Raw genomic sequence first — 12,481 nt, forward strand, 5'->3', positions numbered from 1 at the left:
TTGTTCTTCTTTTAACAAAGAAATGTCGTCAAGTTCGTATAAAACTGGCACTTTAACAGCATCCAAGCTAAGCGCTTCCACCATAATTGCACCGGCTTCTTGTTGCTGCTTCTTTACGTCACGACTCCACTGCACCTGAAAGTACTGCCCCTTGTCGCTCATTGGTCCTGTCACTTTCTAACTGGGCCCAAACAGTTCAGACAAGAGCTTTGCAAGATGGATTCGCCAGTGAAAAACAAGGAAAGGGGCGTATCCATCTGCTTTGCAAGGTTAGTTATAGCGGCAGTTTTAACAGAACTAGACTACATTTATTCATCAGAAGAAGAGCATGGAATTAAGCTGAAAGCTTTTCTTGTAAGGATATGTTTTTGCCCTTCTCCCATTCATCTTTGGCATGAGTTTGATTCACCAACTTGCTCAACTCATATTGGACAACGATAGCAGCTGCATGTTGAGCTCACATTATGTAGTTTACTCACTGTGGCTGCCATTGCCCACTACAACACATGTCTTGTTGCTTCGATCAAACTGATAAATTTTTTCAAGGCCCTACTCTTTCAAACACAGACTGTGAGTGGTTGCTCAGATGGATGGGAAATATTCCATGTAATGAATATGTGAAATCTAATGTGCCAGTTTAACACATTACTATACTTAATTTCATCAAACAACATTAACATAAAGTAATCAAACTCAAATCAAATAGTTTGTCTGTGAAAGAGAGTACTTTAGTCTCTGAGAGACCTTAATGTCTATGTAAGTTAATCTGGTTAAAATTTGCACTAGTAAAAGTAAAAGTACTAGTCTATAAGTCTGCTAAAGTAAAAGTAAAAAGTAATTTATTTGAAGTTTACTTAAAGTACTGAGTGCTGAGTAGATACTAAAGGGTTGTACAGTAAAATTTGATGTTTCCTTATTGATATGAACAACAAGAGAACAGATCTCCATCCAGATTGTTCAGGTGATGTCACACCTCTATAATGAGTAAAATGCACAGCAAAATAAACAGTGTTAATTTAATTAATAAAAAGTTAAATGTAACACTTTAGTGTCTAGGTTGGGGCACACTACCTAAAGTTAAACTACACTTTTAGACATTGTGAAATATTTTATCATACCTCAGAGCTGCAGTAGCTATAAATATGTGGCAAGGTGGGTCCCTTATGGCAAGAAAAAGGCAGAAAGTCAACCTCAGTGCAAGGCAATGCATACTTATACACAATGCGTCTTTAAGGAGCACTTTAAGTCAGGCTGGAATTCTAACCCAGTGGGTAACTTTATGCACGGTGCAAATGTGTCTAACAACAAAAACAACAATCATCTACTTGAAACATGACCCAAAAACCCCAGCTGGGAAACTATCCAACAGGAAACATCTTAACACAACTAAACATTCTTGAATCATTCTTTTTCTGTGTGTGCTACTGTGTTGTCAACATAGCTGGAAAAATAAGAGTATTGTAATCAAGTAAAAGTACAATTACTCTGGTTAAAACATAATTAAGTAGAAGTAAAAGTACTGATTTCAAAATGTACTTAAAATAGGACAAGTACCAAAAGAAAAGTATTCGATTACAATAATCTGAGTGAATGTAATTAGTTACTTACATAGTAGTGTGTTAGAAAGTTTGATTGTCTTGCATAAAAACCTGACTGGGAACACTGCAAACTTTGGAAAAAAAAACTTTATTATTTTTAAAAGTTGTTACACTTGGAGGAGGTGGAATGGTCAGTGTGTAGGTAAAAGGAGGGTGCAAGTCTTTCTGCTGTCAAACCACTTAGCAAATAAACGATAATGTCACTGAACAGGCATGCTGAATTAAGCACACGGAGGTGTTACTAGAGCTCCCCTAAGGTCATAAAGGTGAGAAAAATTTGTTTAAAGCTTCCCATTTCAACCAAAAAAAACCCCATTGCTTTGTTTTTGTCTTAAACACTACAGTACTCTCCTACACAGATAATCAAATGGACACACTCAAACTGTCTTATATATCTGGGCTTTCCATTTAAATGTATTGCCAAATTTAGATAATTGTATAAAAATTTGGCACATGAAAATATGAATTTGTGCCAGTTTCTATCTGTTGTGTGTGTATAAGGAGTCAACAGGCTGAGGTGGACCTGCTTAGTCCATCTGCTTGAACTGTTGTTGTTTGAGCATAGATGCACATTGGCTTACATCAGTGCATACTTCATTTTGTCTGTCAACATGGCTAACACTGGCTGATGTCCAACCAACTCATTAGGTCATCCTTAGCTAATATATTCATTTTTCAAATAAAAATTTACATTGCTGACCTTTTTATGGAATAGCTTTTATTTTTGAGGACGAGAGTCTCATTGTGTAAAAGAACAGTGATGTATGTAAATAATGTGAGAGGTGCAATGATCTAAAAGGCATGCAAATGTAAGTTATTGTAATTTGGACTCTCTCTAAGCCTCTGTTGAGAGAAAAAGTTCAGAAATTATATGACATGTTTGAGAGAGGGAGGGCGAGTCACAATAATGAAAGTCCCAGAGCAAATTCAGTTGAGAGAAGTTGCAGTATATAACAGAACCTGAACCCCCGGAGAGAGACAACTTCAAGGTTTCAATACATCTTTGTGTGAATCTTGTCTTTTTTTTTTCTTTACAGTTCGGAACAAGATGAGCTACAGAGCTATGGCTTGCATAAAGATTCAAAAGACTGTTCGCATGTGGTTATGTAAGAAGAAGCATAAGCCGCGGTGAGTCTCCTGTCCTCAATAAGCACTCACGGACACACACATGCATGATATTTTTCACCATCTTTCTGTCTGCCTGTGCCCTTTGCTCTCTTATCTTTTTATTTCACCCTGCACTCTTTGTGTGCTCTCTATTTAAACCGTTTTATGCTTGGTTGGTTTTGATAGCTTTCCCATATTGTGAATTTAACGGTTCAAATCCATCTCAAAAGCCATCTGTGGAGAAATGATGTCTCACTGTACAGCTTTGGAAAATACAGCATGTCTTGCTGTATTGGGTTGCATTTGAAGAAATGGCTCTGTTGAGAGCATGAGATGGGTTTCCAGATTGTTTTTAGTCCCACATTTTGACTTTGAGTGGCAGTGTGTGTTCGGATGAAAGATGATACCAACAGACACGACTGACATTATGATTATCTGATGTAGTGTGACATGAACGCTTCTATTTTGAAAAAGGAGCCTTGATTTTTCAAAGCCAAAGGGACATATGATATCTTAATGTATGAAATTCACATGAGGAACAGTGAATTACAGCTTAGTATTAAAAAGGATGATGCAAAGCTATGAAGGAGCACCAACACCTAAACCTAAACCACTTCACAGTCTGGAGGATGAAGGGAAATGAGTGAGCGATAAAACAACTGAGCTTTTTTGTAAAGGTTGTCACCAAATTAGATTAAAAAAATCACCTCAAATGTCAAAATTAGATCATATTAACAGAAATACTGAAGAAAACATAACTGGGTATTACAAACATACACAGGTGGTTTGTTAAGAACAAGTGTTTTGTGTATTAGAGGAATTAGAGGTAATTATCCTTTATCAATCCGTCAAGGGATGTTTGTTTTTTTTTGTTTGTTTTTTGTTTTTTTTTTAACACTCTGTCATTGAACATGATACACACACAGGCTGATATTCACATACATGTGCAATCACAATCCTTTAGACAAGCGATTATGATGAGATCACAGTGAATTGGCCCCAACCTGAGCTGTTGAGGGTTTGGTTCCTTGCTGAAGGACACCAAGGTAGTCATCAGGAAGTGAACTGGGACCTTTCCATCTACCGATCAGGACATGAACCTACAACCCTCATGTGCCCATCCCAAGTCCTTACAGACTGAGTTACTGCCACTGAAACGGTCAAAGGTTATGTCAGCCTTTGACAGCAATGTATCACTTTTTGTCTGTCATCAGGTGGATCCACCTTGCAAAGCTCCAATCTGAAACGTTTGTGAAGCATTAGCAAAGTATAGCATTGTCACTTGACTACTTCTTTTTTTGGGTTTCCAGGCAGGCTACGTGCCTTGCTACACCTGGCTGCCTGTCACATGACTACACAGCCATAGTGGCTCTAAATGTTGGTTTTGATTATTTTTCAATTAATCACCTAGCACTACTGCAATACTTTCCTCTGAATGTTTCTGCATATTTTCTGATGTGCATCCTTTTTTCTTTTTCTTCATTGATAACTATTTTCATGACAGCTCAGTGTTACTTTCTTTATTTTACTGTATTTTATCATATTGTGTTAATAGATGCCCATATATTAATTCCCCTTATTAAATGGATCCTACTTACAAGATTGATACCTACATTTGGAGTAACAATAAATATCTTTGAACCTTTATGCTCTAATTTGTCCATGACTTGCTTGTCTAATGTGGCATTTTCCCTTCTCTCACAGCATTGATGGTATGGTGAAGGTCCGGAAGCTGAAGAAGCACATGGATCGCTTCAATGAGGTTGTGAACGGGTTGAAGGAGGGCAAGCAGGAGATGGCCAAAAAGGTTCAGGAGCTGGCGGCTGCCATAGACGCTTTGTCAGCAAAGATAAAGGTGAGTCATCAGGCGTCACTGTGTTTGCCTCAGTCTTGCTGTAAAGACGCAGGATTGTCTCTATTGATTTTAAAATGCTTAGCCATCAGTTTTGCAGCTTTATGAGTATGAAACATTGTTAGTAGAGGAGGGATTTTTTTTTTTTTTTACATGCCGATGTTTCTCTTCTACAGTCATGCCTGTAGCTCCCTGCCACTTCCAGTCTTCTCCAGTTGTTCACTGTGGCTTTTCTTCAGTATGCTGAGCCCTTTCTCTCTCTCAGAATCAATATTTCCAATCACCTCAGGATAAAAAGAAGAAGCTAGGAGGAGAAAAAAGCCTATCCTCCACTTCGATAATATGATTTAGTGAGGCTGTTTCGTTAAATTATCAGACATGCTGAGTGAAATCCCAGCTCTCCCTGTGCAATAACCACTCCTCTTATTGGACCCCGTTGGAACAGCAAATCACGAACACTTCAACATGAAAGACATCTGCACTCTAAATGAACTAATTCACTGTTAATTTTTGTGACAAATTGTTTGCCATCATCACCTTAATGCAATCAACTGTATGTAAATTAGTTCCTCAAGGTATCCTGATTGACGATGATGATACGCATGTGACTCCTGACCCCACCAATCAGCCTCACCTTACTAATGCATCTCTGTTAGCACATTAGCATCTACACTGTCGACACGCATGGTGTTTTGAGTGCTTAGAGATTGCTCCTGGTGTGGCGTCTCTTCTTGAATAATACATGAGACGCCATTGGCTGTCAGTCAGACCTCCATACATTGGGGACAAGGTCTTGTCATCTCACCTCTCTGTGTCACTGTGAGAGACTCCCTCTAATGAATCTTCACTGTCTAGTGACCCTCTCTCCCCTCGATGGCTGTATGACAAGTAAAGCTGGGAATTGAGGAATGTGATTGTTGTGTTCAAGGGACAGGCACAGTGTCAGTCAGTCTTTCAGTTGGTTGCCACATGGGAAGGTTGGCTGTGGTAGTGCTAGAGGGTGTGGAAAGTCAGGGTAAAGGTGCAGAAAATTTCCCTGCTATGAAGATGATAATGTCTTCTCTCCTCAGGGAATCTCCTCACTTTTTATTGGTCATATAATGCTTACATAAATGGTGATTAAAGCCATCCATTACTTTGATTCTCTTAAAGTTTAAGGCTAAGATTTAAGTCAGCAGGTTGTTAGAGACTAAGATTTTAATACTTTTTATACTCATCACTCAATGCTTCTCCCAGTCCACAGTGATGACTTGGAAAGAGATTGACACCGAGTACCAAGGCCTAGTGAAACGTTCTGAGCAGCTCCTGTCCTCGATGCAGAAGAAGAAGCAGGAGCAGGAGGAGAGCGAGAGACTGAAACACATCAAGGAGGAGATGGAGAAAGAGAAGAAGAGGAGGGAGGAAGAGGAGCAGCGACGCAAACAGGAAGAAGAAGAAAGAAGACTGTGAGTTTGACTGTAATACTCTGAATAAACATTTTAGCAAGTGCTGTGTTGAAAGTTCAAAAACGAGTTAAGTTTTGTCTTCTAACATTTTAGGAAAGCAGAGATGGAGCTGAAGAGGAAGCAGGAGGAGGAGGATAGGAAAAAGAGGGAGGAGGAAGAGAAAGTTATACAGGTTCGGACCCGCCTTAAATATTGTTTTTCATCAACTGTTATACTGCAGGGCAAAAGAGGTGTAGCCAGGCAGAAAGTCCTGAAAAAGTCAACAAAACTACAAATATTAGTCTGAATATCAGATGAGGATACTGTTGCCTGTTTTGAACCTATAAACTGAGTTTGAATGTAACTTCTAATGTGCAAATGTTAATTTCCACAAGGTTCCCTGGAGTTTCTTCTTAGCCATATGTTTACCCCTTAATGAGGTAACTGACCCATACACCCCTGCTGCAAATCTTTGTTGCCATTGTAGTTACATTTAGACAAGATGGTTTCCAAGACTTAATCCTAATCCTAGACTAAGCAGGGCATTCTTTGGGTTGTTTTCTGCTATATAATGTGCCCTATTGTTCCTTGAAAGATTACTAAATTGCTGGGTTGTTTCTCCCTTTTTTGCATAAAGCAAACTACACTACAGCCTTGGTTGAAACAATTAAAAGCACAATTACAGTCTTACGATAAATCTATATTTCACGATAATGATTATACGGTAGAACCATGACACTGCAAAGATTCAGTATTTACTACTGAAATTTCCTCACAGGTAATATTCTCAAAGGGATTTTTCTTAAACTGAATGTAGAACTTTGTTGTTTAATATGATTTGGGAGTAACTTGGTCATCATGGGTGTACCCAAACTGCCCCCACGCTGCTGCCTTCACTTGTTTCTTTGGTTGATATGTAGCCTCACTGCTGTGACCTTTTGCCATAGTTAAGCCAATTTAGCGTAGCCTGTCTCCTGATAAGCACGTCACAATAAGCTGGGTCAACATAGCTGATGTCACTTCCTTTTCACTCTGTGCAAGTTGTGCCAGAAGTAATGTTCTGGCTCCTTGTTTGAGCGTGAGAGCAAGTAGCAGAGCCTAAACATTTAATCAGGCGTGACATTTTAAGCTGCAGTTAAAGGTAACATGGGTGAACTGAAACATGCCTATTTGCCACTAAAACATAGCTCATGAAAAAAGTGTTTGAAAGTACATATTTTGATCATGCTTTTTTGGATTTGGGGATTTCTTGACTTTATTTGATGGCAGTGCATACATGGGGGTAACCCAAAATCAGAGCCAACCGGTATCCCTAAGTTTCATTTTAGGGTGTTTTTGTGACTGTTCATGATGGCATTAGATCAGAAGCAGTTGGTCAATTAATTGTAAAGCAATTTTTTTTATTAGTTTTGAGGCAAAAACTGCCAATATGCAGAACTCCCACCTTCAGGTTTAGTCTACTGCAATCCAAGTAATTTTTCTAACTCCTGTGTTTTTAATCAAAAGGGAGTTTATCTAGAAAAGATTGGGACATTAAAGACAGCTCTTTCATTTAAGGCTGAGAATAATCCTTGAACTTTGATGCTACTGAAAAGTATGTTTATGAAACTCTATAAGGAGATTTTCTGCCACCAGAATTACTTTTTTGCAATGTTAATATTTATGCTTGAAAGCACGGCCAGCGGTTAGTGTCACACAAGTAGGCTTGGGCGATAAGGCCTAAATATCACATCACATCACTGTATCTTTCTTTCCCTTTACAGAAAGTATATTGCGTTATTATGAATAAAACATTAAAAAAAACATGCTGCTAACTTGACTCAGACTGAGCGGTCTGTCTCTTATTTATTTGTTACGCAAGCAATGACATCTGTTATGCCTTTTGTGGGCACTCTACGCGTGCATTTAAACCGGTGATGGCAGTGTTTCAAAAATCCCTTCTGGGCAGAAAGTTTATTGGTGATGGGACAGGCGGATTGGTGCAGGATCAGCAGTACTGCAGGCGTTGTGTCTGCATTGTGGTGAAGAAGGAACTGAGCCGGAAGGTCAAAGCTTTTGATTCCCCAGTTGATCCCCCTCCCAACCCTCACCTATAGTCATGAACTATGGATGGACAAAAAGAAATGAGATTTCTAATTTGGGGTGGTTGGGCTCACCCTTAGAGATAGGGTGAGGACTTCAGACATCCAAAGGGATCTTGAAGTAGAGCCGCTGCTCCCTCGCATCGAAAGGAGCCAGTTGAGGTGGTTTGGGCTGCCTCCTGCATACCTCCGCTTGGAGGCACGCCAAGTTGGGAGGAGACCTCGGGGAAGACCCAGAATGCGCTTGGGGGGTTATATATCCTGTCTGGTCTGAAAACACCTTAGGATCTCCCAAAAGGAGTTGAAAAGTGTTGCAGGGGAGAGGGGTGTCTGGGTTGACTTGCTCAGGCTGAGACCACGGCAACCCACCCTCAGATAAGCAGAAGAAGATGGATGGATGGTATCAAAGCAGCCTTATGAAAATTAATTTTACACCAAAGATTCAGTAGAAGTTAAGACATTTTATACTCAGAACTGTTCTATCAGAAAGCACCACTTACACATGTGCAGGTTTTGTTTGGAAAAAGATGCATCGTCCTGTGTTGTCCACAGGAGGCACCAAGATCAACACAACCCAGAAGTTCCCTTACAGGAGCTTTAAATCAGTCACACAATAAGGACAATGTTTGAACACACCTGCAGGACTTTCAGCAGCATTGCGATCTAACATGAATCCAGTGGCTCCCATACATAGATCGGAGCGTGTTTTCAAGTTAATGGAAAGGGGGAAAAACATGAATGCGTGGTTGAAATGTATTCTCTCAGTGAACTCTGTAAAAATGTTTGTTCGCTCTTTGGTCTCCAATGTCACTGACTCCATCATGGCATTGATCAGATCTAAGAGAGCTGCTCTCTTTGTCTTTATTGATGATTACAATTCCTGAGTTTCCCCTCTCTTAACTTATTCCTCCCCATGTGTGCTCCCTTGTGTTTTGCTATTATGCCTTTTTCTGCCTTTGCTTTATCCATCTGTCTGTTTTACTCCCTTTCATTTATGTCAAACCTTTCCTGACCGTCCATTCATCCATCTGTTACGCTCAAATCACACCTTCTGTACATCTTCAGCCATTTTTATTCACTAGTGGCCAGTTGGACATTTGCATTTGTCAGTTTTTTTCCCTCTCTCACAGTCAAACAGTTGACACCAGGCTGTCATAGGCCACGTCTCAAGAGACTGTGAGGAGATTGTTTATCTGAAGCTTTGAGGCTGAAAGCTGCTGGTATAAAGTTTCTAAGAGTGTCTGCTGCTGTATTTTATTCAGTTTTGTGCTATTTCTGCTAGATCAAGGTTAGTCTAACACTCTACCTTGCACTCTTTAACACTTACGGCCTGACTCTATTCATCCCACACCAACTAGTTATCAGCTCTGTATTTATTTTCTTAGAATGAAATGATACTTATTTATAGATTTCCACTTTTGAAGTCTTTTCAAGTGAAAGAATGGACATGAACAACTATGCTGCTGATTTTATTTTTTTAAATCAAGTATTATGAAACCTTTGCAAGAATCTAAACACATTATGTCTCCTGCAAACCCAAAGCACAGTCCTTTAAGGGAAAGTTTGGCCAAATCAGCTAAGGGGGATATTTGGGATTTAGTTCTAAATTCCTGCTTGAGAGCTAATAAGTCTTTGTAATAACGCTATTTTTGGCTGGATCAAATGTGCGTTGCTTTCTCAAACTACAGCACAAAGCAGCCAGCATTTATACTGATGTCATCACTATTCGAAGTGTCGGTTCTCGTGCTTGACCCCAGCCTTGTACCACAGCTGTTGATTGGACCGTGCTGCAGGATGAATAATGTATTCCTAACTGGAGGCCATTTATATTTAAAGCTCCTCTGAGTAAAGCACCCACATACTTCATTAGTGGCTTTCAATAAGGAGATGGAGATAATGTGCCCTGTATATAGATATGTAGATATATTAATATATTTTGATAAACATCCTATTGGTTTCTGTGAAGTAGGACCAGCTGTTTATGATGTCTGAATTAAAACATAGTGTTTGAATTAAGGGTTGAACCTACAACAAGTGTCTCTCCTGGCTGTTTTTGAATAGTTTTTCTTCTTGTCGTGTCCAGACTGATGACAAGTAAAGCTCAGCACCTCCAGCTGGTTTTAAAGGTCTAAGCGGGCCCCTATTGTTATGTAGTGTTGGCACCCGACAGCTTTGTTATTCAGACAGGGTCCAGGTTTGTGTAGGGATTTTACAACAACACATTAAGCTCAGAAGTGTTCTGTTGTGTGTCTGCAGGCCGAGCTAGAGATTCAGCTGGCTCTGGAGCGTGAGGAGCAGGTCCAGCGCAGCGCCATACTGGAGCAGGAGAGACGAGACAGAGAGTTAGCCATGAGGATCGCTCAGAGTGAGGCAGAGCTCATCACAGAGGAGGCGCAGATGGACGCCAGCCTGCGCAGGTAAAGTATATGATGCATTATGTGCAACATTTATGTGGCCACTGCCAAGTCAACAAAAAGTATGCACAACAGTGACTGTCAGTTTAGCCTCAGCATGCATGTGTAACTGCATTTTTCTTCTGTTGTTGTGTTTTCTCCCAGTGATGACTCTCTTTCAGATCTTCCTATCTCTGCATCCTCAGCCAGAGCCATGTAAGATATCAGAGCAGGTTTCTGTACTCAACCGTGTCCAAGTGAACCCACCGCCAACAATAATCACTCACTCCCTCCCTCGGTGTCTGCCCTAATCTCTGTCGTAGACCTCAATGTCTGAGCTCCTTTAATTAAACTCAGGATTATACCAGCAATGCAAAGCTAAACATAAAGATTCTGTTATTGAAACAAACCAAATTTTGATGCATGATTTATGTCGAAATCACAAATCACAACATAAGCCAATTAAATGATAATTATTTGTGATCATTGGTGACTCATAAATGACTGTAGCAAATCATAAATGAGCATCGGATCAGAATGTGCAGTATGTGATCTTTTGTTTTTCTGATTTTAATTGGATCTGCCTGAGCAGTCTAAAGTCTGAATTCTTTGCAGTGCTGGTCCAAAGCACAACCTACCGTATGTGCATCGTCTCACTCATTTAATTATTCATCCTACTTGTTCATATCCTGTAAATACGCGTATCTGCTTTGTCAGTGTGAGATTTTAAGGAACATTTTGTTGTTGGATTTAACTCACTCTTCTCCTATTCCTTCTAGCTTAAATCTCAATCTCATTAATTATATCAGTGGCTCTAATTGCCTCCTGTTGAAGTCTTGGCTATATGTGACGGCCACTGACGGCAACCACTAAGATTTTCAAATTTATATTCATGCCAGAAAACATACTTCCATGATCAAATATTTCATTTTCAGCTATGGACATGACATTAAACATGTCAACAAATCACAAGCCTCTACAGACATAAACATGTATCCGTTTTGCCCCTCCAGTCTTAAACTCTTCTCTCCTCTCCTTCGTGTTTGACAAGAGTACAAAATAAAGTCAGTGACATCAATAATTAACATATTATGGAAAAATATATGTTTACACGTATATAAAGCAGATCAGATGTCATGTTTTACAGGATATAAACAAATGTATGGACTCTATGTTTTGTTATTGCACACAATGCACCATAGAACTTAAACTTAAACTTTTATCTTTTAATTAGTGTCTATTGAACTGTCCTTTACACCAGTAGACTAGGCTAAAGTTTAAATGAAAGGTTGTCTGATTGTAAAAAAAACAAGTCTAACAAAATCTGTCCAGCTTGTGGGGGCTTCCACTTTGACAATAACAACTTTTAGCAGCCATCACATCGTCCTAATCGTCACCTTTGTGGTTTGGGGATACTAAGAATCAGAATCAGCTTTATTAGCCAAGTATTCTTACGCAACAAGAAATTTCACTCTGGTTAGCTTTGCTCTCAATGTATAGGAATAAAGAATATATAAAAATAAAATAAAAATAAATTGAAAATAGTATTAAAAGAGCAAGATTTCAATACGTGCAAACTCTTCTAGATGTTATTTCTAGTGTATTTAAGTCCATGTGTAATGATAGTATGTTTGCAAGATGTGCAGAGGGTAAAAGGCAGCTGACTAGACATGAACGGTGTATAAAACATGCAAGAATGTGGGCAGATTTAAGAGGTAGATGAGATCATTTAAGATAGTTGACTAGTGCAATGAGCATATGAGGTGAGGCATTTTACCATAGAGGGACTTAAGTAAGGTAAGTAGATAACTTAGTTCAAATATGCAAATGAAATGACGCTTTTATCACAGTGAGCTTTCATAGTAACTGAGTTACAGTGAATAAATTAATTACTTGCTGCATTTGAGTATGGTAAATAGATTAAATTAGTAATCAGTATGGTAAGCAGTAGATTCATTAGTGCAAATGTGCGTATAAGGAGGGGCATTTTACCACAGAGAGCCTTCTTACAGCATTTGTGTACGGT

General features: G+C 39.3%; 1 protein-coding gene across 1 annotated transcript in view; it reads left to right on the forward strand.

The window, feature by feature from the left end:
* myo6b (myosin VIb) overlaps positions 1-12,481 on the forward strand; it is a 59,517-nt gene that overhangs the window by 34,885 nt on the left and 12,151 nt on the right. The window contains exons 24-29 of the mRNA XM_041813251.1: positions 2,636-2,726; positions 4,410-4,560; positions 5,794-6,002; positions 6,096-6,174; positions 10,319-10,479; positions 10,621-10,671. Of these exons, the coding sequence (XP_041669185.1) occupies positions 2,636-2,726; positions 4,410-4,560; positions 5,794-6,002; positions 6,096-6,174; positions 10,319-10,479; positions 10,621-10,671 (742 nt within the window). The remainder of the gene's footprint in view (positions 1-2,635; positions 2,727-4,409; positions 4,561-5,793; positions 6,003-6,095; positions 6,175-10,318; positions 10,480-10,620; positions 10,672-12,481) is intronic.

Source organism: Cheilinus undulatus, linkage group 18, assembly GCF_018320785.1.
Source record: "Cheilinus undulatus linkage group 18, ASM1832078v1, whole genome shotgun sequence".
NCBI lineage: Eukaryota > Metazoa > Chordata > Actinopteri > Labriformes > Labridae > Cheilinus > Cheilinus undulatus.